This window comes from Phyllobates terribilis, unplaced genomic scaffold, assembly GCF_046119375.1.
Source record: "Phyllobates terribilis strain yellow unplaced genomic scaffold, ASM4611937v1 Scaffold_3__8_contigs__length_932513732, whole genome shotgun sequence".
NCBI lineage: Eukaryota > Metazoa > Chordata > Amphibia > Anura > Dendrobatidae > Phyllobates > Phyllobates terribilis.
This window is the reverse complement of record NW_027362763.1, coordinates 516140472-516162501: the sequence shown is the minus strand read 5'-3', so window position 1 is coordinate 516162501 and position 22030 is coordinate 516140472. Positions and strand designations below refer to the sequence as shown.

General features: G+C 46.8%; 1 protein-coding gene across 6 annotated transcripts in view; it reads right to left on the bottom strand.

Moving 5' to 3' along the window:
* LAMA2 (laminin subunit alpha 2) overlaps positions 1 to 22030 on the bottom strand; it is a 1447346-nt gene that overhangs the window by 226153 nt on the left and 1199163 nt on the right. For all 6 annotated transcript variants that reach the window (XM_073676060.1, XM_073676058.1, XM_073676059.1 and 3 more), the window contains one exon: positions 3562 to 3772. In XM_073676060.1, coding sequence (XP_073532161.1) covers positions 3562 to 3772 — 211 coding nt within the window. The remainder of the gene's footprint in view (positions 1 to 3561; positions 3773 to 22030) is intronic.

Sequence of the window (22030 nt, the reverse complement as noted above, 5' to 3'; positions counted from 1 at the left end):
TAAAAGAGCGGCATTTCCACAGGTAAAATAAAAGCACTATTTTATTTCTTTATACCATAAAACCCGATATACAAAGATAAAAAACTGATGCGTTTCCGATGTCCTAGGCAGAGTTTTTCTAGGCAGATGGTAAGTGTCATGTACGGTGACACTATTCAACTTGTGATCACAGAATCTCAAGCTTCCGTCCTTCTTTCGGACAAGCACTATCGGTGCAGCCCATGGACTCTGACTCTCCTGCACTACTCCACTACTCAGCATCTATGATAGCATGGCTTTTATTTCCTGGTACAGGTTAGGGTAAATTTGTCTATATCACTCACAGATTGGAGGTGTGTTTCCCATTGGAATCTTGTGTTCAATACGGGTTGAACATCCAAAATCATCTTAATTTCTGGAGAAAGCAGCTTGAAACTCCCATAATAGGTCTTCTATCAGCTGAATTTGTTCGGAGGAGAAGTTGCATTATTTCAAGGATCTTACATCCATTCCACTCCTGAGTCGGCTCTGTCCTCGGAGCTTCAGACACAGTCACAGTCCAGGGTTCCTTTTCCTCAGCAATCAGGACCTGTTGGATCTCAGGGACTGTCTCTCTTCCATACACGTACAAATCCGCAACTTCTTCGTCTGCACGAAGCACGACAGGAGAATCATATACATTGGCATACCGGACAGCCACTTGTCCATCCACAACTGTCGACATAGTATGTGCGATCATCAGGCATTGTCCACTTCCTGTTGGCTTCTGGGGCTCAATAATCACCTTTATTCTGTTGAGTCTTCGATGGCTACCCAAGTTCATCTGAATGACCTGCTTCTGATGAGGCAAGATAATATTTTGACGCCCTGGTGGGACCGTCGCAATCCCCACCACTTCATCTTTGGGAACACTGTAGCGAATCCCACATACCCGGCTCAGTCTCTGGAACGCATTCTGTGCAGGCCAATGTTCAGTGACTCTCTGCTGATATCCTGGGCCATCTTTGTGGAACACCAACCAGTCCAGATCATGCAGTATATTCATTTCTAATATGATCAAGGTTCCTGACCGTGAATCCCCATCCACCCCTTTTTGATCCACATCCAGGTCTCCAATCTTCGCGTGCATCCACACTATCATGTGAACTGGAATCTTCATCTTGTTAACGGATGTCAGCTTAATCAGTTTTCCTCACTTGGCTTTCATAAAGTGATTGAAATTGGTTTCGAAGTACTCCAGTAGCATCGTGGAAACTTCAGCTCCTATATCCACTGGGCCGGGCACGATCTTGTCTTCAATCAGTACGTCCATCACTAGACTTTGGGACACCATGTTCTTAGGGCATTTCAGGCCTTGCCTACATGGGGCATTCCCTCCAGTGCACCCTACTACTGGAGGTGATCCTCATTTAAATGTCCTGGCTCGCACTCTACCATCCGTTGTCTTAGTTGGGGGCAGTTCCGGGAGATATGCCCTCTTTCTCAACACCTCCAGCATATTGGGCTGTTCTTGGGTTTGGTCCTGGTTTGGATGAGATTGTTGGATGAGGGTTGGTCTTGCCGTATGGTCCCGGGTCTTTTTTGGTGACCTATTTGAAGGGATGCTTTTTGGATGTCTCAGTTCTTCCCACCCTATCTGTCGAGGTGACAGGTCATACATTGAATGGACCAGCTTTCCCCATCCCACTTGACAGGAGAAAAGGCCTCTTCTTTAAGAGACACTTCAAAAACTGCTCCGAGGCGATTACTAAAGTGCTGGCACAACACTGTAGTTTTGAGGATTTAGGCATAGAAAGTGTTAATTGCGTGTATTTTGCTTACATAAAACAGTTGACTCTTAAGTAAACCTGTGAATACTCTTAGTCTATATTATTTGGAATAACTATTGTCATTGTATTTGTTATTTATAAGCGGTTTACCTACCATCCTATATTTTGTTTTTTTATAAACTAGTTAGTAAATATTTATATTTTATTATCTCATCTTTTGTGCGTGTCTGCTGATTGCTGCTGTACCTCTTGTCCCTTTTCCACGTTTCAAGCAGCACCCTATTGTAAAGACTATAAAAATTTGCACTAAATGAAAAGGCCCTTATTTCTGGAACTGTATGGTGGATTTAAAAAAAATACAAAACACAGCATATTCAAGGGAGCAGCAGGAATAAAATAAGAGCAAAAATTGGCAACTTTTGACCAGGTGACAGCTCCTCCTTGATGTTTTTTTTTACATGGGGCAATGATCAGCACAATGATTGAATGGACATATATTCTAAATCATTTCCCAGCGATACAACAACAAATAATTCATTTGCTTGCTGTTGCTACCTTTTATTGATACTGTTATTAGCACAATCACTCATCCAAACAGCATATTTTGTACAAAGCTCTCACAATTATTCAAACATTTAAATTGAGGAAAATGAGCACCAATTGGGGAACATTTTGGACAACTGATCTGCCCTAGTAAAGCTAAGCTCACACTTTCCGGTCATGTTGCATTTATAAAAAATCATGGAAAAAATACTATGGTTTTAATTGCGGCACAAATATCTGCCACAGCTGAATATGTAAAGGCCTAAATGAACCCTTTCTTTCCACTAATTTCAACAATGTACACATCTAAACAAATAATCAAACATGATGCATAATGAAATTACTTGGCTAGTTAAAAGGTTGTCCTACCACTGCGTATTGTGCTCCCCATACCAAGCAGCTGCTATGGATGCAAAAACATAGAATGGATCTGCGAAGTGCAGTTCCATTAAATGTGTAGTGGCCACTGCCGAGTACTGCAGAACAGCTTCTATTCAAAATAACAAAGGTGTTATGTAATGTATTGAGCTGTGTGGCTCTGTTCAATGTATTTATATCTGATTGCCGCTAGAGCAAATAATAGCTGTTTTGGGGGGGTACAATTTGTCGGAGTCACACCAATCTAATGGATAGGTCAATATAATATTCGTGGGGGTCTGTCACATTGCACCCCCACCAATCTGCTGCCTGGACAACCCCTTTAATATGGGTTATGAATAAACACCTTTACTATAATCAGTACAATCCTTGTGATTGGGGCACAAAAGTTTCTTTGAATTCCCCCTATAGTGATTACTGTGATGATCAAACATTTTTGGCTGTATAATACATGAATAACTTCATGTGTAATCAGAATAAAATGCTCATTAGAATTATCTGCATATTTTGTAAAGCCTTTGAGCATTTATCTTTACAGAAGTTAAATTTGCACCAAGCCAGTCAGTTAGATATTCCTTAATGCACAGCATAATGAGGATTTGCAATTAAAATAAATTGAGAGCATGCAGTTTAGGCAGAGTATTTGTGACAGCTAATAACCACTGCTGATTGTGTGTAATTAGTTTTATAACACATACCGGCTTGTATATCTGTGTATGCAAAATCAGTGAAGAGTAATTGGGCATACTCGTGTAGAACTGTAAGTATGTAAGACAGTCTGCAGTCAACCGTTACCTATTTGTACATTATCCAAGACTACTGTGAAATGAATTTCTTTCTGCATAAAACATTAATGAGAACATTTTGTTTGCCAATATTAATATAGACAGACCTCCAGAGCCGTCATATTGTGTTTATTGATAGCTGAGAGCTGGTTGGATTCTTTTATTTTCTCCCGGGCTTCCCGTAGCATGTCCAAAACATCATCCAGTTTGTCTTCAAGGTGACTTAACTTGTCCTTTACCCCAAGATTTAAGTCAGTAGTTTTGTTATGGGGATCCTGAAATAGCTTCTTCACTCTATTGAGAAGACCTTCTGCTGCCCTGCAATGAAAAAAGTAGATAAAAAATGTGGACACGACAATAATAAACAGTATCGCTCTCTCCAAAATCCATATACTGCTTGTAGCTGGTATCCTGATTTATCAACACCTTGCATGATATTTCAAACTGTTTTATTTACAAAGATATATCACTTCATTCTGTTCAGAGTATTTGGGTTATGTCATAAGACTTTTTTATATTGGGCCCTGGCAAATGCAAAGAATGAAGCGCAATCTAATATTTCTCAGTGGCATAATTCATCCCGCTGCACTTTATTTGGCATCTATAAATTATATTTTATATATCATTTCAAAATTGCCTCTAGACATAAATGTTTCCATCCTTTATGACAATGTATATCTTTATATTACCGGATTAAATAATACAGATGTTAATACATTGTGCATGAGATGGAAAAGTCTGATACTGTGTTATGCACACGCCCGGGCTGAGCGGCGTGTGCGTGTGATTGTAGTGATTCCACTGGACCATGAACCGGAGAGTGCCTGGAGGGGCGTGACTAAGTATCTGGCCGATCCGACCAAGATGGCACGACGGCATACGACGCCAGTGCACCAGGGAGAAACCGGGCAGAGGGACCAGGTGCTACTCCAGGTCAAACTCCGGACACGGGGGTTGACCCACACAGGGATTACTGGATCAGGCTGGTTAGGCTGGCGCACAGACTGGAGGGTATAGGCAGGCACGACTGGTATGCAGGCAGGTGGGTAAAGGCAAGCGCAGCTAGAGTGCAGACAGGGAGGCACTAGCAGGTAGGAACACAGGCGGGATAGGACCCAGTACACACTGGGACTCAGGAACAATACAGGTAGAGGGGTAGCACAGACTGGTGGATATAAGCAAACACGGCAGGTATGCAGATGGGTGGATACAGGCGAGTATGCAGGCAGGGAGGTACTGGCCGAAAGGACAGGCTGGAGCACAGAAAGGTTAAGACCCAGTACAGACTGGGTCACAGAACCGCAGATGCGGTAGACAACCACAGCAGAGAGGGAACGCCCGAAGCGGTGGGCAAGAACAGAGCAGGACGGGGCTGCAGGAGCAGCGAGCACAAGCAGGGCAGGACAGGACTGCCGGAGCAGCGGGCAGAAGCAGGGCAGGACAGGACTGCCGGAGCAGCGGGCAGAAGCAGGGCAGGACAGGACTGCCGGAGCAGCGGGCAGAAGCAGGGCAGGGCAGGACTGCCGGAGCAGCGGGCAGAAGCAGGGCAGGGCAGGGCAGGACTGCCGGAGCAGCGGGCAGAAGCAGGGCAGGGCAGGACAGGACTGCCGGAGCAGCGGGCAGAAGCAGGGCAGGGCAGGACTGCCGGAGCAGCGGGCAGAAGCAGGGCAGGGCAGGACTGCCGGAGCAGCGGGCAGAAGCAGGGCAGGACAGGACTGCCGGAGCAGCGGGCAGAAGCAGGGCAGGACAGGACTGCCGGAGCAGCGGGCAGAAGCAGGGAAGGACAGGACTGCCGGAGCAGCGGGCAGAAGCAGGGCAGGACAGGACTGCCGGAGCAGCGGGCAGAAGCAGGGCAGGGCAGGACTGCCGGAGCAGCGGGCAGAAGCAGGGCAGGACAGGACTGCCGGAGCAGCGGGCAGAAGCAGGGCAGGACAGGACTGCCGGAGCAGCGGGCAGAAGCAGGGCAGGACAGGACTGCCGGAGCAGCGGGCAGAAGCAGGGCAGGACAGGACTGCCGGAGCAGCGGGCAGAAGCAGGGCAGGACAGGACTGCCAGAGCAGCGGGCAGAAGCAGGGCAGGACAGGACTGCCGGAGCAGCGGGCAGAAGCAGGGCAGGCTAGAACCGCCGGAGCGGTAAGCAAAGGAGTCAGAGCAGACTAGAACCGCCGGAGCGGTGAGCAAAGGAGTCAGAACAGGCTAGAACCACCGGAGCGGTGAGCAAAGGAGTCAGAGCAGGCTAGGCTGAGTAGGGGGGACAGGGCTCTGTTCACACGGAACAGACAGGAAGGGAAAGGCAGAGCCAGACACCCACAGGGTACTAGCAGAGAAGTAGCGAGTGGACCACAAACGGGAGTACAGAGACAACAAGCAGGAGTTAGGTACGAGTTCAGACTCTGCAGAAAAAGGACGGGAACGGACATAGAGGCAAAACAAGTAAAGGATAGGAGAGAGTTCAGACTGGAACTGAGTGTACGGAGGAGACCGACACTGCAGCGGAATACAGGAGCGGGTCTGGGAATACGGCCCCCAGAAAGGCAGGACGAACAGGCAAGGAGCGTGTTCAGACAGGACAGACAAGATACAGGAGCAGGTCTAGGTAATCGGCCCCTAGAAGGCAGGAGGAACAGGCTAGGAGCGAGTTCAGACAGGTCAGACAAGATACAGGAACGGGTCTAGGTAATCGGCCCCTAGAAGGCAGGAGGAATAGGCTAGGAGCGTGTTCAGACAGGCCTGGAAATACAGCCTCCAGGATAGGCAGAAAAGAGAACACAGAACGGGACCTGGCACCTTCAGAGTGCAAGCACACACTGAAAGAAACACTATGCTCAGGCAGGGATAGATGGGAGCAGCTGAGCTATATACCAGGTGACAGACAGCAATAGGCTGAGGACGCACAAGGGGTGTGACCCACAGCAGGTACAAAAAGCAGGAAGTGATCGGGCGCCGCCCTTAAGCAGCAGAAACAGACACAGACAGCATGGAGGGAAGCCAGAGAGACATTCTGGACAGGAGATCAAGTGTGCGCTCTTGCACAGTGGAAGATGGACCACTATGCAAGGACGCCGCCAGGTATGTTACAGTACCCCCCCCCTTACGCCCCCTCTTCTTCAGGCCTGCCAGAATCTTCCGCAGGGAATTCGAGGGCCAATTCTTCACTTCGAAGAGATCACTTCCCCTGTCCACCGGAAAAACTGGTCTCCTCTGGGTAGCTAGGATGCTACCTCCCATCCAGCCACCCTTAGCAACAGACGAAACGGGTGGAGTACCAGGAACAGCACACAAGGAAGTCTCTCTCCACATATTTTCAGGTGGCACCCCAGAGGGTACAGGAGACAACTGGAAGTCCTCCACCGGGTTGGAGGGGGACAGAGACTTGGGGGTAATCTCTGCTTCGAGGTACATCTTGTCAAGCTCACAGGAAGAAATAGACGGGTTATCAGGTACATAATGAGGAAAAGTCACTGTCTCTTTGTTTTCTGGTGGTACCCCGGAGGATTCAGGAAACAACTGGAGGTCCTCCGCCGGGTCAGAAGAGTGCAGAGGCTCAGAGAAAACATCTGCTTCAGAGTACACTAGGTCGGACTCACTGGACGAAGCAGGCGAGGTATCGGGTACCGAGTATAGGAAAGTCTCTGTCCATTCTCCACCAGGTGGCACACCAAAGGGTTCTGGAGACAACTGGCGGTCCTCCGCCTGGTCAGAGGGGTGTAGAGACTCACGGGTAACCTCTGCTTCAGAGTACACTAGGTCGGACTCACTGGACGAAGCAAGCGAGGTATCCGATCCAGGATATAGGAAAGTCTCTGTCCATTTACCACCAGGTGGCACCCCGAAGGGTTCTGGAGACAACTGGAGGTCCTCCGCCTGGTCAGAGGAGTGTAGAGACTCGGGAGTAACCACTGCTTCGGAGTACACTAGGTTGGACTCACTGGACGAAGCGAGCGAGGTATCAGGTACAGAGTATAGGAGAGTCTCTGTCCTTTCGCTACCAGGTAGCACCCCGAAGGGTTCAGGAGACAACTGGAGGTCCTCCGCCTGGTCGGAGGGGTGTAGAGACTCGGGGGTAACTACCACTTTGGGGTACCCATTGTCAGGCTCACAGGACGAAGCGGACAAAGTATCGAGTACCGGGTGTAGAGAATTCTCTCTCCATTTGTCATCGAGTGGTATCCCGGAGGATTCAGGAGGCAACAGGGGGTCCTCCGCCAGGTAGTAGAGGTGCACAGACTCTGAGGTAACCACAGCTTTGGAGCATCCTTGGACATGCACACCGGTTAAAGTGGGTGAAGCATCTGATGCCGGGTGCAGGAAGTTCTCCTGTGTGGAGTCTGGATGGGCAGAAGTCTCTTCGGGCAGGAGAACTGGTGCACTACCCACGCACATTACCCGTTGGGGCTTCTCCGGGATACAGGGAGATGAAGCTTCAGTAGGGACTTCAAGGTTGGGGTCAGGAGGTCTCAGGGAGGACAGACCCTGGCGTGACGGCTTGCCTCTACGTCTAGCACGTCTGGACTGCCTCTTGAGGTTGGGAGAAGTATTCCGGAAAGCGTAGTCACCCTGTGAGGATTCTGGGTGGGCAGTAGTCTCATTGGGCTGGAGGACTATTGCGCTACCCACACACATTACCCATTGGGGCTGCTCCGGGATATTGGGAAGTGAAGCTTCAGCAGGAGCCTCCGGGTTAGGATCATCGAAGACCATTAGAAAGGCCACCAGGAAGGCCATTAGGTCCAGGAGGATCAGATCCTGTGTTTCATATAGGGGGTTGATCCATTCCAAGGCATCACCCGCCAGGTAGGACATAATGAATGCCACCTTAACCCGATCGGTGGGAAAACATAGAGGGTAGAACTTGAAGTGTAGCATGCATTGCTCCACAAATGCACGACTTTGTCTAGGATCCCCATAATAACGTAGCGGATCCGCGGGAACGAGAGCAGATAGATCCATCTGGACGGGTGCGTAATTCGCCTGGAACTCAGCTAAAGGAAAAAAAAAAATATTTATTTATTTATTTTAATACATGTATTCGCTGGAAAACTTCTCAGAGAGCGAAGGCCGTGGGGCTCAACGGGAACCATGGCCTGAGCATGCTGTTATGCACACGCCCGGGCTGAGCGGCGTGTGCGTGTGATTGTAGTGATTCCACTGGACCATGAACCGGAGAGTGCCTGGAGGGGCGTGACTAAGTATCTGGCCGATCCGACCAAGATGGCACGACGGCATACGACGCCAGTGCACCAGGGAGAAATCGGGCAGAGGGACCAGGTGCTACTCCAGGTCAAACTCCGGACACGGGGGTTGACCCACACAGGGATTACTGGATCAGGCTGGTTAGGCTGGCGCACAGACTGGAGGGTATAGGCAGGCACGACTGGTATGCAGGCAGGTGGGTAAAGGCAAGCGCAGCTAGAGTGCAGACAGGGAGGCACTAGCAGGTAGGAACACAGGCGGGATAGGACCCAGTACACACTGGGACTCAGGAACAATACAGGTAGAGGGGTAGCACAGACTGGTGGATATAAGCAAACACGGCAGGTATGCAGATGGGTGGATACAGGCGAGTATGCAGGCAGGGAGGTACTGGCCGAAAGGACAGGCTGGAGCACAGAAAGGTTAAGACCCAGTACAGACTGGGTCACAGAACCGCAGATGCGGTAGACAACCACAGCAGAGAGGGAACGCCCGAAGCGGTGGGCAAGAACAGAGCAGGACGGGGCTGCAGGAGCAGCGAGCACAAGCAGGGCAGGACAGGACTGCCGGAGCAGCAGGCAGAAGCAGGGCAGGACAGGACTGCCGGAGCAGCGGGCAGAAGCAGGGCAGGACAGGACTGCCGGAGCAGCGGGCAGAAGCAGGGCAGGGCAGGACTGCCGGAGCAGCGGGCAGAAGCAGGGCAGGGCAGGGCAGGACTGCCGGAGCAGCGGGCAGAAGCAGGGCAGGGCAGGACAGGACTGCCGGAGCAGCGGGCAGAAGCAGGGCAGGGCAGGACTGCCGGAGCAGCGGGCAGAAGCAGGGCAGGGCAGGACTGCCGGAGCAGCGGGCAGAAGCAGGGCAGGACAGGACTGCCGGAGCAGCGGGCAGAAGCAGGGCAGGACAGGACTGCCGGAGCAGCGGGCAGAAGCAGGGCAGGACAGGACTGCCGGAGCAGCGGGCAGAAGCAGGGCAGGACAGGACTGCCGGAGCAGCGGGCAGAAGCAGGGCAGGGCAGGACTGTCGGAGCAGCGGGCAGAAGCAGGGCAGGACAGGACTGCCGGAGCAGCGGGCAGAAGCAGGGCAGGACAGGACTGCCGGAGCAGCGGGCAGAAGCAGGGCAGGACAGGACTGCCGGAGCAGCGGGCAGAAGCAGGGCAGGACAGGACTGCCGGAGCAGCGGGCAGAAGCAGGGCAGGACAGGACTGCCAGAGCAGCGGGCAGAAGCAGGGCAGGACAGGACTGCCGGAGCAGCGGGCAGAAGCAGGGCAGGCTAGAACCGCCGGAGCGGTAAGCAAAGGAGTCAGAGCAGACTAGAACCGCCGGAGCGGTGAGCAAAGGAGTCAGAGCAGGCTAGAACCACCGGAGCGGTGAGCAAAGGAGTCAGAGCAGGCTAGGCTGAGTAGCGGGGACAGGGCTCTGTTCACACGGAACAGACAGGAAGGGAAAGGCAGAGCCAGACACCCACAGGGTACTAGCAGAGAAGTAGCGAGTGGACCACAAACGGGAGTACAGAGACAACAAGCAGGAGTTAGGTACGAGTTCAGACTCTGCAGAAAAAGGACGGGAACGGACATAGAGGCAAAACAGGTAAAGGATAGGAGAGAGTTCAGACTGGAACTGAGTGTACGGAGGAGACCGACACTGCAGCGGAATACAGGAGCGGGTCTGGGAATACGGCCCCCAGAGAGGCAGGACGAACAGGCAAGGAGCGTGTTCAGACAGGACAGACAAGATACAGGAGCAGGTCTAGGTAATCGGCCCCTAGAAGGCAGGAGGAACAGGCTAGGAGCGAGTTCAGACAGGTCAGACAAGATACAGGAACGGGTCTAGGTAATCGGCCCCTAGAAGGCAGGAGGAACAGGCTAGGAGCGTGTTCAGACAGGCCTGGAAATACAGCCTCTAGGATAGGCAGAAAAGAGAACACAGAACGGGACCTGGCACCTTCAGAGTGCAAGCACACACTGAAAGAAACACTATGCTCAGGCAGGGATAGATGGGAGCAGCTGAGCTATATACCAGGTGACAGACAGCAATAGGCTGAGGACGCACAAGGGGTGTGACCCACAGCAGGTACAAAAAGCAGGAAGTGATCGGGCGCCGCCCTTAAGCAGCAGAAACAGACACAGACAGCATGGAGGGAAGCCAGAGAGACATTCTGGACAGGAGATCAAGTGCGCGCTCTTGCACAGTGGAAGATGGACCACTATGCAAGGACGCCGCCAGGTATGTTACATACTGCATCTCGTACATTTCCTAAACTCAAAAATTCCAGATACATTTGTTATGAATGATTTCATACTGAGTCCCCAAGTAGAGTTGAAAAGAAAATCTCTACTCTCCTTGATCAGTTTATTTTAAATAAATTCAGCTTCAGTTTGAAAATTTTACATCTTTTGCTGGAGATTAATAATTAACGCCATACATCACAAAAAGATAATGTTTGGGAGAAGATGGCCCAAATGTCTAAGCCGAAGTTAGTAAGACTTGATCAAGAAAGGTTAAAATGTCTCCTAATGTTCACGTGAAAAGGATCTATATTTATGATAATATTACTAGTATTAAACTAAAAAAATTGCTAGTAGAATTATTAGTTTTCACTATCTTCTTGTAACTATCATGTGTCTAAACTATATAGTCAGCAGCTTTTAAAAAACCTTGCAGTAGGGTATATTTACCCTACGTCTTTTTCTGGGAGACAAAAATGACTTTAAGCAGAAGGTGCTTCAGGAATTGCTCGTTTTCTTTTGATTTTTTAAGCCTAAAGTGTCTATTTTTAGAGATTTTGGGGAATTGTCTGACTCCTTTTTCGACATTTTTCACCTTTTTTGTCAGCTTTTTTTTAGAGTATTTTACTTGCACCTCTGAATATTTTTAAAATTCATAAAGCAATACAGTAGTTAGCATTTATTGAAGCAAAAACGCTGACAACACTGCCAAAATGCTCAAAATGATTACAGGGTGTCTTCCAGGCATCTTTTTATCCCTCCCATTGAATTCTATTGTAAAGTTTTGGGCACCATCAGAAAAATGACAGAATATACAGTACATGTTACTACTTTTAAATGTAGGATACAGTTGAATGCCTGGAGCATTTAATAGGCAGCTAAAAGCTTGTTCGCTCAAAAATGGCAGACAAAGCACTATGAAAACAATTAATAGAATGGTCAAAAAAATTGAGGAAAAAAGACAAAGTGTGAGCATAGCCTTAGGGTTGTGTGCTCATTACTACCATTGCTTTAGTGTCCATTGGAGCCATGACTTGTATGGTAAATCCATTTTAAAATGAATTGTAATGATTCCTGATATATACTACTGATGTATAACCTAAAACCTTGAGGTTTCCAATGTCTTTGACAACAACAAAAAATATGCTGTATTTGATGAAAGTAAAAAAAAAAGAATTGCAACATGTTTCCAAAGCACAAGACAGACTGAAAATCATTTCACAACCACTGGGTGACCATATACAGACACTTAGGCATTGATTCATTTAGACCGGTGATTAGTGTTGAGCGAGCATGCTCGACACTGCTCGGTACTCGCCCGAGCATCAAGCTACTTGGGATGTTCGGCGAGCACCGAGCATTTCCGGGTTACTCGGGCGGGAGCTCGGGTCTCCGCCCTGCATGTTTGGCGCTCTTTACAGAGCAAATGAACATGCAGGGATTGCCAGCCAGTCACTGTAATGCCGCAGCCATGTTGTTTGTAGGCATTACAGTGATTGGCTGGCCGCACAGCGTCACCTCGAGTATTTAAAACCGGGCGCCGCCATCTTGGACACAGTCGCTCCGGATTAGACAGTGTAGGGACAGCGCTGCTGAGCTAGGGAGAGATTTTTCCTGCGAAATAGTTAGTGTAGGGTCTGTAAAGGCTGCCAAAACAAACAAACAGTCCTTCTCAGGACTAATATCCATCCCAGATATCAGGCAGGCAGGCAGGCTGTATAGAAGACACAGTGGTTATACCAGCAAACGCTGCATTACAGTCCTGTGTGCTCCTGTTTCTGAAATTGCTGGACTTAGCTCCAGGTCTCGGGGGCCAGTAAAAATCCTTTTTTTTCATCTAAATCCTTTTTTTTTTCCCTCCTTCACACTGTACAAATACCCGTCTTATTAACCTATTGGTGTCCCCCCCCCCAAAAAAAAGTGTGTCTCTGATTTTTTCAGACACAAATAAAAAAAAAGTGTTTGAGTGTGTCACTCACTGTTCAGTCGCAAATCTATATATTTAAAAAAGTCTGGTATACACCAGTAAATTATAACTATGGGGTTGCTGTATCCTGCTTTTTGCATTTTTTGCAGTAAAAAAAAAAATGTAATCGTGTCTCCCTGATTGTCCAGACACAAAAATATATCTGTTGAAAATAGTCTGTTGTAGGCCCGACAAATCCCAGTGTGGTTTTGTAGTTCCACTGGTCAAATCTCTGTAGTATCCAGTTTTGGGCCTTTTGTATGTAAAAAAACAAACAGTTTGAGTGTGTCGCTCACTGTTCAGACGCAAATATATATATTTAAAAAAGTCTGGTATACACCAGTAAATTAAAACTGTGGTTTTGCTGTTCCACGGTAAAAAATCTCTATTATCCTGGTTTTCGCTTTTTTTGCCTTCAAAAAAACCAGTAGTGTCTCCTGACTGTTCTGACATAAAAATATATCTTTTGAAAATAGTCTGTTGTAGACCCAACAAATCCCAGTGTGGTTTTGCAGTTCCACAGGTCAAATCTCTGTAGTATCCAGTTTTGGGCCTTTTGTATCTAAAAAAAAAAAAATTCAGTGTGTCGCTCACTGTTCAGACACAAATATATATATTTAAAAAAGTTTGGTATACACCAGTAAATTAAAATTGTGGTTTTGCTGTTCCATTGTAAAAAATCTCTCTTATCCTGCTTTTCGCATTTTTTGCCTTAAAATAAAACAGCAGTGTCTCCTGACTGTTCTGACACAAAAATATATCTGTTGAAAATAGTCTGTTGTAGGCCCGACAAATCCCAGTGTGGTTTAGCAGTTCTATGGGTCAAATCTCTGTAGTATCCAGTCTTGGGCCTTTTGTATCTAAAAAAAAAAAATTGAGTGTGTCGCTCACTGTTCAGCCGCAAATCTATATATTTAAAAAAGTCTGGTATACACCAGTATAATAAAACTGTGGTTTTGCTGTTCCACGGTAAAAAATCTCTATTATTCTGCTTTTCATATTTTTTGCCTTAAAAAAAAACAGTAGTGTCTCCTGACTGTTCTGACACCAAAATATATCTGTTGAAAATAGTCTGTTGTAGGCCCGACAAATCCCAGTGTGGTTTTGCAGTTCCACGGGTCAAATCTCTGTAGTGTCCAGTTTTGAGCCTTTTGTATCTAAAAAAAACAGTTTGAGTGTGTCGCTCACTGTTCAGCCGCAAATATATATATTTAAAATTTCATGGTATACCCCAGTAAACAATAACTGTGGTTTTGCCATTCCACGGTAAAAAATCTCTATTATTCAGGTTTTGGTATTTTTTCCGTAAAGAAAAACAGTAATAGTTTATCCCTGATTGTTCTGATTGTTTAAAAGAGTCGGGTGTAGGCCAGAGAAATAGAACTGTGGTTTTCCTCTTCCACGGTTCTAATCTACTTTCTATTACCCTTTTTCCATTGATAGTGCGAGGGTAAGCTATTTTACTTCCTTTACAATGGGCAAGGTGCGTGGCAAGGGACGTGGAACTGGACGTTCTGGTGATGGTGCGTGCAGAGGACGGGGCCGTGGCAAAGGTGAAAATGTGCCACAACCAACAGCCACATCTTCTCGCTCCCACTTCTTGACCGAATTACTAGGGAAGCACAGAACAACGCCAGTATTGCGAACTGATCAGTGTGAACAGGTTATTAATTGAATAGCATATAATACTTCCTGTTACCTGAGCACCACCACATCCGGTCTGTCTTCCACACGGTCAAATGTTAGCAGCCGTGAGTCTACCCTGATGCTCCTTCCTCCCACCATGTTGAGTGTCGTCAGACAGCAACTGATCCCAAACTTGGACACTCTGAAGAGCTGTTCACTGGTCCTTTTCCAGATTTGTGCCCCTCGCCTGCTCCGCTTGAAGTGGTGGAAGAGGAGATCCCATGTAGCGATGCTCAAATATTTGAACAGCCACGGCCACAGGAAGTCGACGCTGGCAATTTGTCACAAGAGGTGGACGATGACGAGACACAATTGCCAGGAAATGGGGATGAGGATCGTTGTGCGCAAGTGGAAGAGGAGGAGGTGGTGGATGATCTAGTAACTGACCCAACGTGGCAGGAGGACATGCAGAGTGAGGCCAGCAACACACAGGAGGAGGGAGGCAGAGTACCCCAACAGGCAGGAAGAAGCAGTGTGGTGGCCACAGACAGAAGGCAGGCAACCGTTCCCCGTAACACCAACACGAGGGACGGTGCCAGTACAAGCGGTAGGTCTTCCAGAGTCTGGAAGTTTTTTAAAGACTCTGCTGATAACCCCCAAAAGGCCATTTGTACCACCTGCCATGCCAGCATCAGCAGGGGTGACCAAACTACCAGCCTGACCACCACCAGCATGATCAGGCACATGTCAGCAAAGCACCCGACTTTGTGGTGCGAACCCCAGGGACCACGACCAGTGTCAACGGGTGTCACCACCGCTTCTTCCGCTGTTGTGCGTGCAATAGAACCCCCTGTTGTGTGTGCAAGGCAATTCCCTGTCCATACTGCAAGTTTGTTGACAGCAGTGACCTGGGGGTCAGAAATGCTTCCTGGGGCGATCCCCATGCTGTCCCCATGTCATTTGAGCACTGTCACTATCGTTTTGGGCACTTTTTAGGCTTTCTACAGACTGCCGGGGGTGCCGCCGCAAAACATTGGGCTCGTTGCTCAGGTTGAGCACCCGAGTATCACCGTGAGCTCGGCCCGAGCTTCGTGCACCCGAGCATTTTAGTGCTCGCTCAACACTAAAAAAGACATATCCAGATAATCCATTTGCAATATAGGGCCATCAGCATTAAATAGGTCTTAACTTCTATCCTTGTGGTCTAAAATCTTAGGACCATAAAGCCATATTACAACATTCATATTGTGGATCCAACAAATACTTTTGGGATCAAGCTAATTAGCTACACCAAAATTCTGGTGTCTCCCATTCTTAATCTCGTTTTATACATCTATCAGACTGAAACTTCACAACATCAAGAATATATACAAGTGAAAAAGAATGAAAAATAAGAGGGAACCCTTCAAATAAAACTAACAAATCTCAGATGTTCATTTATTCCCTTTGAATTGACCGTATCAAGCCAATATGTCCACCTTGCCTCTCTTCGCATTATTTTCTTATCCCAATAACCCTGGCGTACGGGAGGAGGAACTACCTCAATCAACGTAAACCGGATTGCATTCATGTCACCTCCATGTTGTTGTATAATGTGACGAGCAAGGAGTGTCTCTCTGTGATTACTTATGTCTCCAATTTGTTCGCTTATGCATAGCCTTAACTGTCTTTTCATCTTGTCTACATATTTTGCTGAGCAGAAACAAGTACATAGATATACAATGCCAGCCATCCTACAGTTAGCAAAATGTCTCATGTGATACATCCTTCCCGTAGAGGCACTCGAGAATGTTTTCCCTACAATAATATACCGACAAAAACTACACGAGCCATATTTATATGTCCCATTAATGCCTCTATTGAGCCATGCGTCCCTGATCTTGATGCTGTGTAGTGACTTTGGACCAGGTGGTCCCTGAGGTATTTCCCTCTCCTATATGTGACTGGCTGAAAGGCTTTGTGGAATTGCACTACCTATATCTTGATCGGCCTTCAGGATAGTCCAATGTCGCCTCAAAATATTCATTACCTGGTCTACCTTATCATCATATGTGCCTATTATCCTGGTCATAGATTCCTCCATTGGTCTAGATTTTGGTACCAACAGGGAAGACCTATTCTCGGCACATACCTGATGATATGCACTATTGATGATTTTAGTAAATGATTTCAGTAAATCTCCATCTTAATTATTTACTTTCCATATTAAAGTCCCTAAGATTTGAGCAATTCCTTCTTAGTCGAAAGAACTACCCTTTTGGGATGCCACTTATTAAATTTGTTGGATGATAGCTTTCCTAGCGCAAAAAATTATTTGTGGAGGTCAGCTTCCTAAAAATACATGTACTCAGAGTCCCATCTTCCCCTTTTTTAATCATTATATCCAAAAATGGGAGTTGGTTTCCCCCAATCCCGTAGGTGAATGAAAGGCCTATATCATTGACGTTAAGGTGAGAGACAAAGGATTTAAATGATGCTTCATCTCCCACCCATATCACAAATAGAGATGAGCGTTGTTCTACTCGAACTGTTCGCCAATCTCAAATTCGAGCTGTTTTGGGCGGTGTTCGAGCCGTTCGGCGAACACGAACAATTTGAGAAAAATTCGGCTGTTCGAGGTTATGTTCGATAACTGTTCGTGCACCAAAATCATAACTGGATTTTTTCTCAGTAATGATGAAAATTAATGTTAATACGCAGTTTGAGTGTACAGCGGGGTGGGGGGAGGGGCAGGGGATGGATCTCTGCAGGAACAATGAAGATCTCCATTTTTTTTTTATCTTTCCCGCATTTACAGTGGGGAGGTGCAATCTGTCAGCCTATCAGCAGTGCACACACGGAGCGAAGTGCTTTTTTTCACACAAGCAAGGGCATGTGTCATTGGCAGTGTATGTCACATGTCCTTGCCCTATAAGACCAAGCCATTTTCCCCGTCGCCACCATTTTCTCACTGCTGCAGCTGCGTGTTAGACGGCACCGCTGTTGCTGTGTGCGCTATACCTTGTTAATTTCAAGCCAATTTTCGCACAAATCTACAGATAGCTTGGGAGTAGGGAATAGTTGTGATTGCAGTCCATTTAAGGACTAGGTTACAGCATTTCCTACGACTTTTATCAGGCAGGTCTGTGCTCTTAAATAGATAGATTGTGGGAGTAAAGACTAATTGTAATTGGAGTCCTTTTCAGGACTAGGTTACATCAGTTCCTATCAGTTTTTGCCAGGCAGGTCTGTGCCAGTGCTGTGCAAGTTTTTTTCACAGCATTTGGATGAATCTAGCAAAGCTAATCCTTTTTGGCCTATTGCAGAGTGTGTTAGTCAGTGGAGTAGCCTATCTGTGTTGCAAGATATACCACCTGTGTATAGAATACCAATTTTTTTACTGCACCTAGTGAAGTAAAATCTTTTGGGCATAGCATCATTCTATTAGTCCATCTATACTGACCTCCATCAGGTTGCAAATTGAATATAATTTTTTTCTGCATCTAGCTCTGAAAAAATATTGGGCTTCTAGCTGTGTGTGGGACTTGTTGTATTAGTCCATCTATACTGACCTCCATCAGGTTGCAAACTGCATATATTTTTTTCTTCATCTACCTCTGAAAAAATATTGGGCTTCTTGCTGTGTGTGGGACTTGTTCTATTAATCCATCTATACAGACCTCCATCAGGTTGCAAACTGAATATATTTTTTTCTGCATCTACCTCTGAAAAAATATTGGGCTTCTAGCTGTGTGTGGGACTTGTTGTATTAGTCCATCTATACTGACCTCCATCAGGTTGCAAACTGAATATATTTTTTTCTGCATCTACCTCTGAAAAAATATTGGGCTTCTAGCTGTGTGTGGGACTTGTTGTATTAGTCCATCTATACAGACCTCCATCAGGTTGCAAACTGAATATATTTTTTTCTGCATCTACCTCTGAAAAAATATTGGGCTTCTAGCTGTGTGTGGGACTTGTTGTATTAGTCCATCTATACTGACCTCCATCAGATTGCAAACTGAATATATTTTTTTCTGCATCTACCTCTGAAAAAATATTGGGCTTCTAGCTGTGTGTGGGACTTGTTCTATTAATCCATCTATACAGACCTCCATCAGGTTGCAAACTGAATATATTTTTTTCTGCATCTACCTCTGAAAAAATATTGGGCTTCTAGCTGTGTGTGGGACTTGTTGTATTAGTCCATCTATACTGACCTCCATCAGGTTGCAAACTGAATATATTTTTTTCTGCATCTACCTCTGAAAAAATATTGGGCTTCTAGCTGTGTGTGGAACTTGTTCTATTAATCTATCTATACAGACCTCCATCAGGTTGCAAACTGAATATATTTTTTTCTGCATCTACCTCTGAAAAAATATTGGGCTTCTAGCTGTGTGTGGGACTTGTTGTATTAGTCCATCTATACTGACCTCCATCAGGTTGCAAACTGAATATATTTTTTTCTGCATCTACCTCTGAAAAAATATTGGGCTTCTAGCTGTGTGTGGGACTTGTTCTATTAATCCATCTATACAGACCTCCATCAGGTTGCAAACTGAATATATTTTTTTCTGCATCTACCTCTGAAAAAATATTGGGCTTCTAGCTGTGTGTGGGACTTGTTGTATTAGTCCATCTATACAGACCTCCATCAGGTTGCAAACTGAATATATTGTTTTCTGTATCTACCTCTGAAAAAATATTGGGCTTCTAGCTGTGTGTGGGACTTGTTCTATTAATCCATCTATACAGACCTCCATCAGGTTGCAAACTGAATATATTTTTTTCTGCATCTACCTCTGAAAAAATATTGGGCTTCTAGCTGTGTGTGGGACTTGTTGTATTAGTCCATCTATACTGACCTCCATCAGGTTGCAAACTGAATATATTTTTTTCTGCATCTACCTCTGAAAAAATATTGGGCTTCTAGCTGTGTGTGGGACTTGTTCTATTAATCCATCTATACAGACCTCCATCAGGTTGCAAACTGAATATATTTTTTTCTGCATCTACCTCTGAAAAAATATTTGGCCTTCTAGCAGTGTGTGGGACTTTCTCTATTAGTCCATCTATACTGACCTCCATCAGGTTGCAAATTAAAAATAATTTTTATCTGCATCTAGCTCTGAAAAAATATTTGGCCTTCTAGCAGTGTGTGGGACTTTTTCTATTAGTCCATCTATCCTGACCTCCATCAGGTTGCAAATTAAAAATAATTTTTATCTGCATCTAGCTCTGAAAAAATATTTGGCCTTCTAGCAGTGTGTGGGACTTTCTCTATTAGTCCATCTATACTGACCTCCATCAGGTTGCAAATTGAATATAATTTTTTTCTGCATCTAACCCAGCCAATAGTTTTGGCCTAATACCACAGTTTGGCCACTCAGCTCTGCTAGGTTACCATCCATTGTTTTTTTGTGCAAACAACTCCAGAGTTGTTAATTAGTTAACCACCAAAATGAGTGGAAAAAGGCATGCTGCTGGTGGAAAGGGGAATAGGTGTGTTGGGAAGGGGAAAAAAGGTTGTGTCCGTGGGGTAGGTGTTAAAGCAACAGTAACATCTGCAGAAGAAAGACCATCTTCCAGACAAACTAAAATGTCTACTTCTTTTAGCGGACAATGTGATAAGATCCCTTTCTTACGGCCACGCCAATCGCTACAAATTCCAGATGAGGCAAAAAAACAGCAGGTGCTTCAACGGATATCAAGTGCTCCTTTAAGTGGGCTCTCCTCCACATCAACTTCAACATCACAAATACTCCAGTCCTCAAAGGTGTCACCCCAATCGCACTTGCTTCCTCACAGCTCCCAAATCTCCAGCTGCCCGTCTGAGTATGAGGTAGAACAGATGGTTGAGTCTGCAGAGCTGTTTACTCATACTATAGCCTGGGAATCAGAGGTCGACTCCAGCGCTTCTGTGAATCCAGACGAGGAAATGATCTGCACTGATGCCCAGAATCTTTATGAGTCGGATCCTGGACCAGACGCAGAAGGTTCTGACCATAATGTAGACCCTCATTCCCAAACTGTAACTCCTGTTGGTGGAGACAATGAGGAAGACGATGATAAGACTCAAATACCTGATTGGAGCGACAGCTTTAGTTTTTTGTCAGGGCAGGAACAGGTTGGCTCTGAGGACGACGGGTGTGATAACGCACAGGGTGATGATGATGAGGTTGGAGATCCCACTTACTGTCAACCCACAGACAGCCAAGAGATGAGGTCAGCAGAGGAGGTGGAGGAAGATGCTAGTGACGACGAGGTCAGGTTGCGCCTTCCTGGACAGAGACGTAGTACTGGAAGCACGTCAACAACTGCATCCGCAAACACAACTCTGCCTCTCACCACAAGTCGTGGTGGCTCTTCAGGTCGCATGGGTGCTAAGCCTTGCATAGCCTGGGCATTTTTTCAGATCGATAAAGATGACCCAACTCGTGTTATCTGTAACATTTGTCAGCAAAAGCTAAGTAGAGGCCAAAAAATACATAGTTTGAGTACTTCATGCATGAACCGGCACATGGACATGAAGCATAAGTTGCAGTGGGAAGCTCAGTGTGCTACAATGCGTCCTAGCCGGCCGGGCCAACCACCGTCTGCCATATCTTGTGCATCCGCGGCCTCTTCATCCTCTGTGACTGGGGGGACAGCAGTCACACCTGTTTTGGGGCGCAGACCTGCCACCTCTTTACCCGCAACAGCCAGCGTGATTGGCAGGTCATCATTTTCTTTGGAGGTGGTAACACCAGCTGGTGTTGAGCGCTGTCCGACATCGATAGCACCACCTTTGGATCAAGGCAACCTAACATGTCCGCCTGCATCTTCCTCACAGACCGGCAGTTTGCCGGGGACACCCTTATCAACCCCGTCTAAGCACAATAGCCAGCCCTCGGTCCCTCAGATGTGGACAAGTAAAAGACCATTTCCTCCTAGCCATGAGAAAGCTAAGAGGTTGAATTTCACCATCTGCAAGTTCTTGGCTACAGAAATGCTGCCTTTCCGCCTGGTGGACACAGAGGATTTTCGAGACCTTATGTCCGTCGCAGTGCCCCAGTACCAGATGCCCAGTCGGCACTACTTCTCAAAGAAAGGTGTGCCTGCGCTCCACCAGCATGTCGCACACAACATCACCGCTTCTTTGAGAAACTCTGTGTGTGACAGGGTGCATTTCACCACAGACACTTGGACGAGTAGGCATGGACAGGGGCGTTACATGTCGCTGACTGGGCACTGGGTAACTATGGTGACAGCAGGACAAGGGGCTGCTGTCCAAGTCTTGCCGTCCCCACGAGTTGTGCGTCAATCCTCTTTATGTCAAAGTTCCTCCACTGCTTCTGCCTCCTCAACCTCCTCTCGGTCTTCCACCTGCACCCAAAGCCTGTCTGGTCATGCCACAAGCTTTCTAACTGCGCAGAAGGGATCCTGCACACCTCCTTACTATGCTGGCAGTAGGGCTCAACGTCATCAGGCGGTTTTTACATTGAAATGTCTGGGAAATGTGAGTCACACAGCTGAGGAGTTGTGGTCAGCTCTGGAGAACCAATTTCATGAATGGTTGTCTCCACTGGACCTGAAACCAGGGAA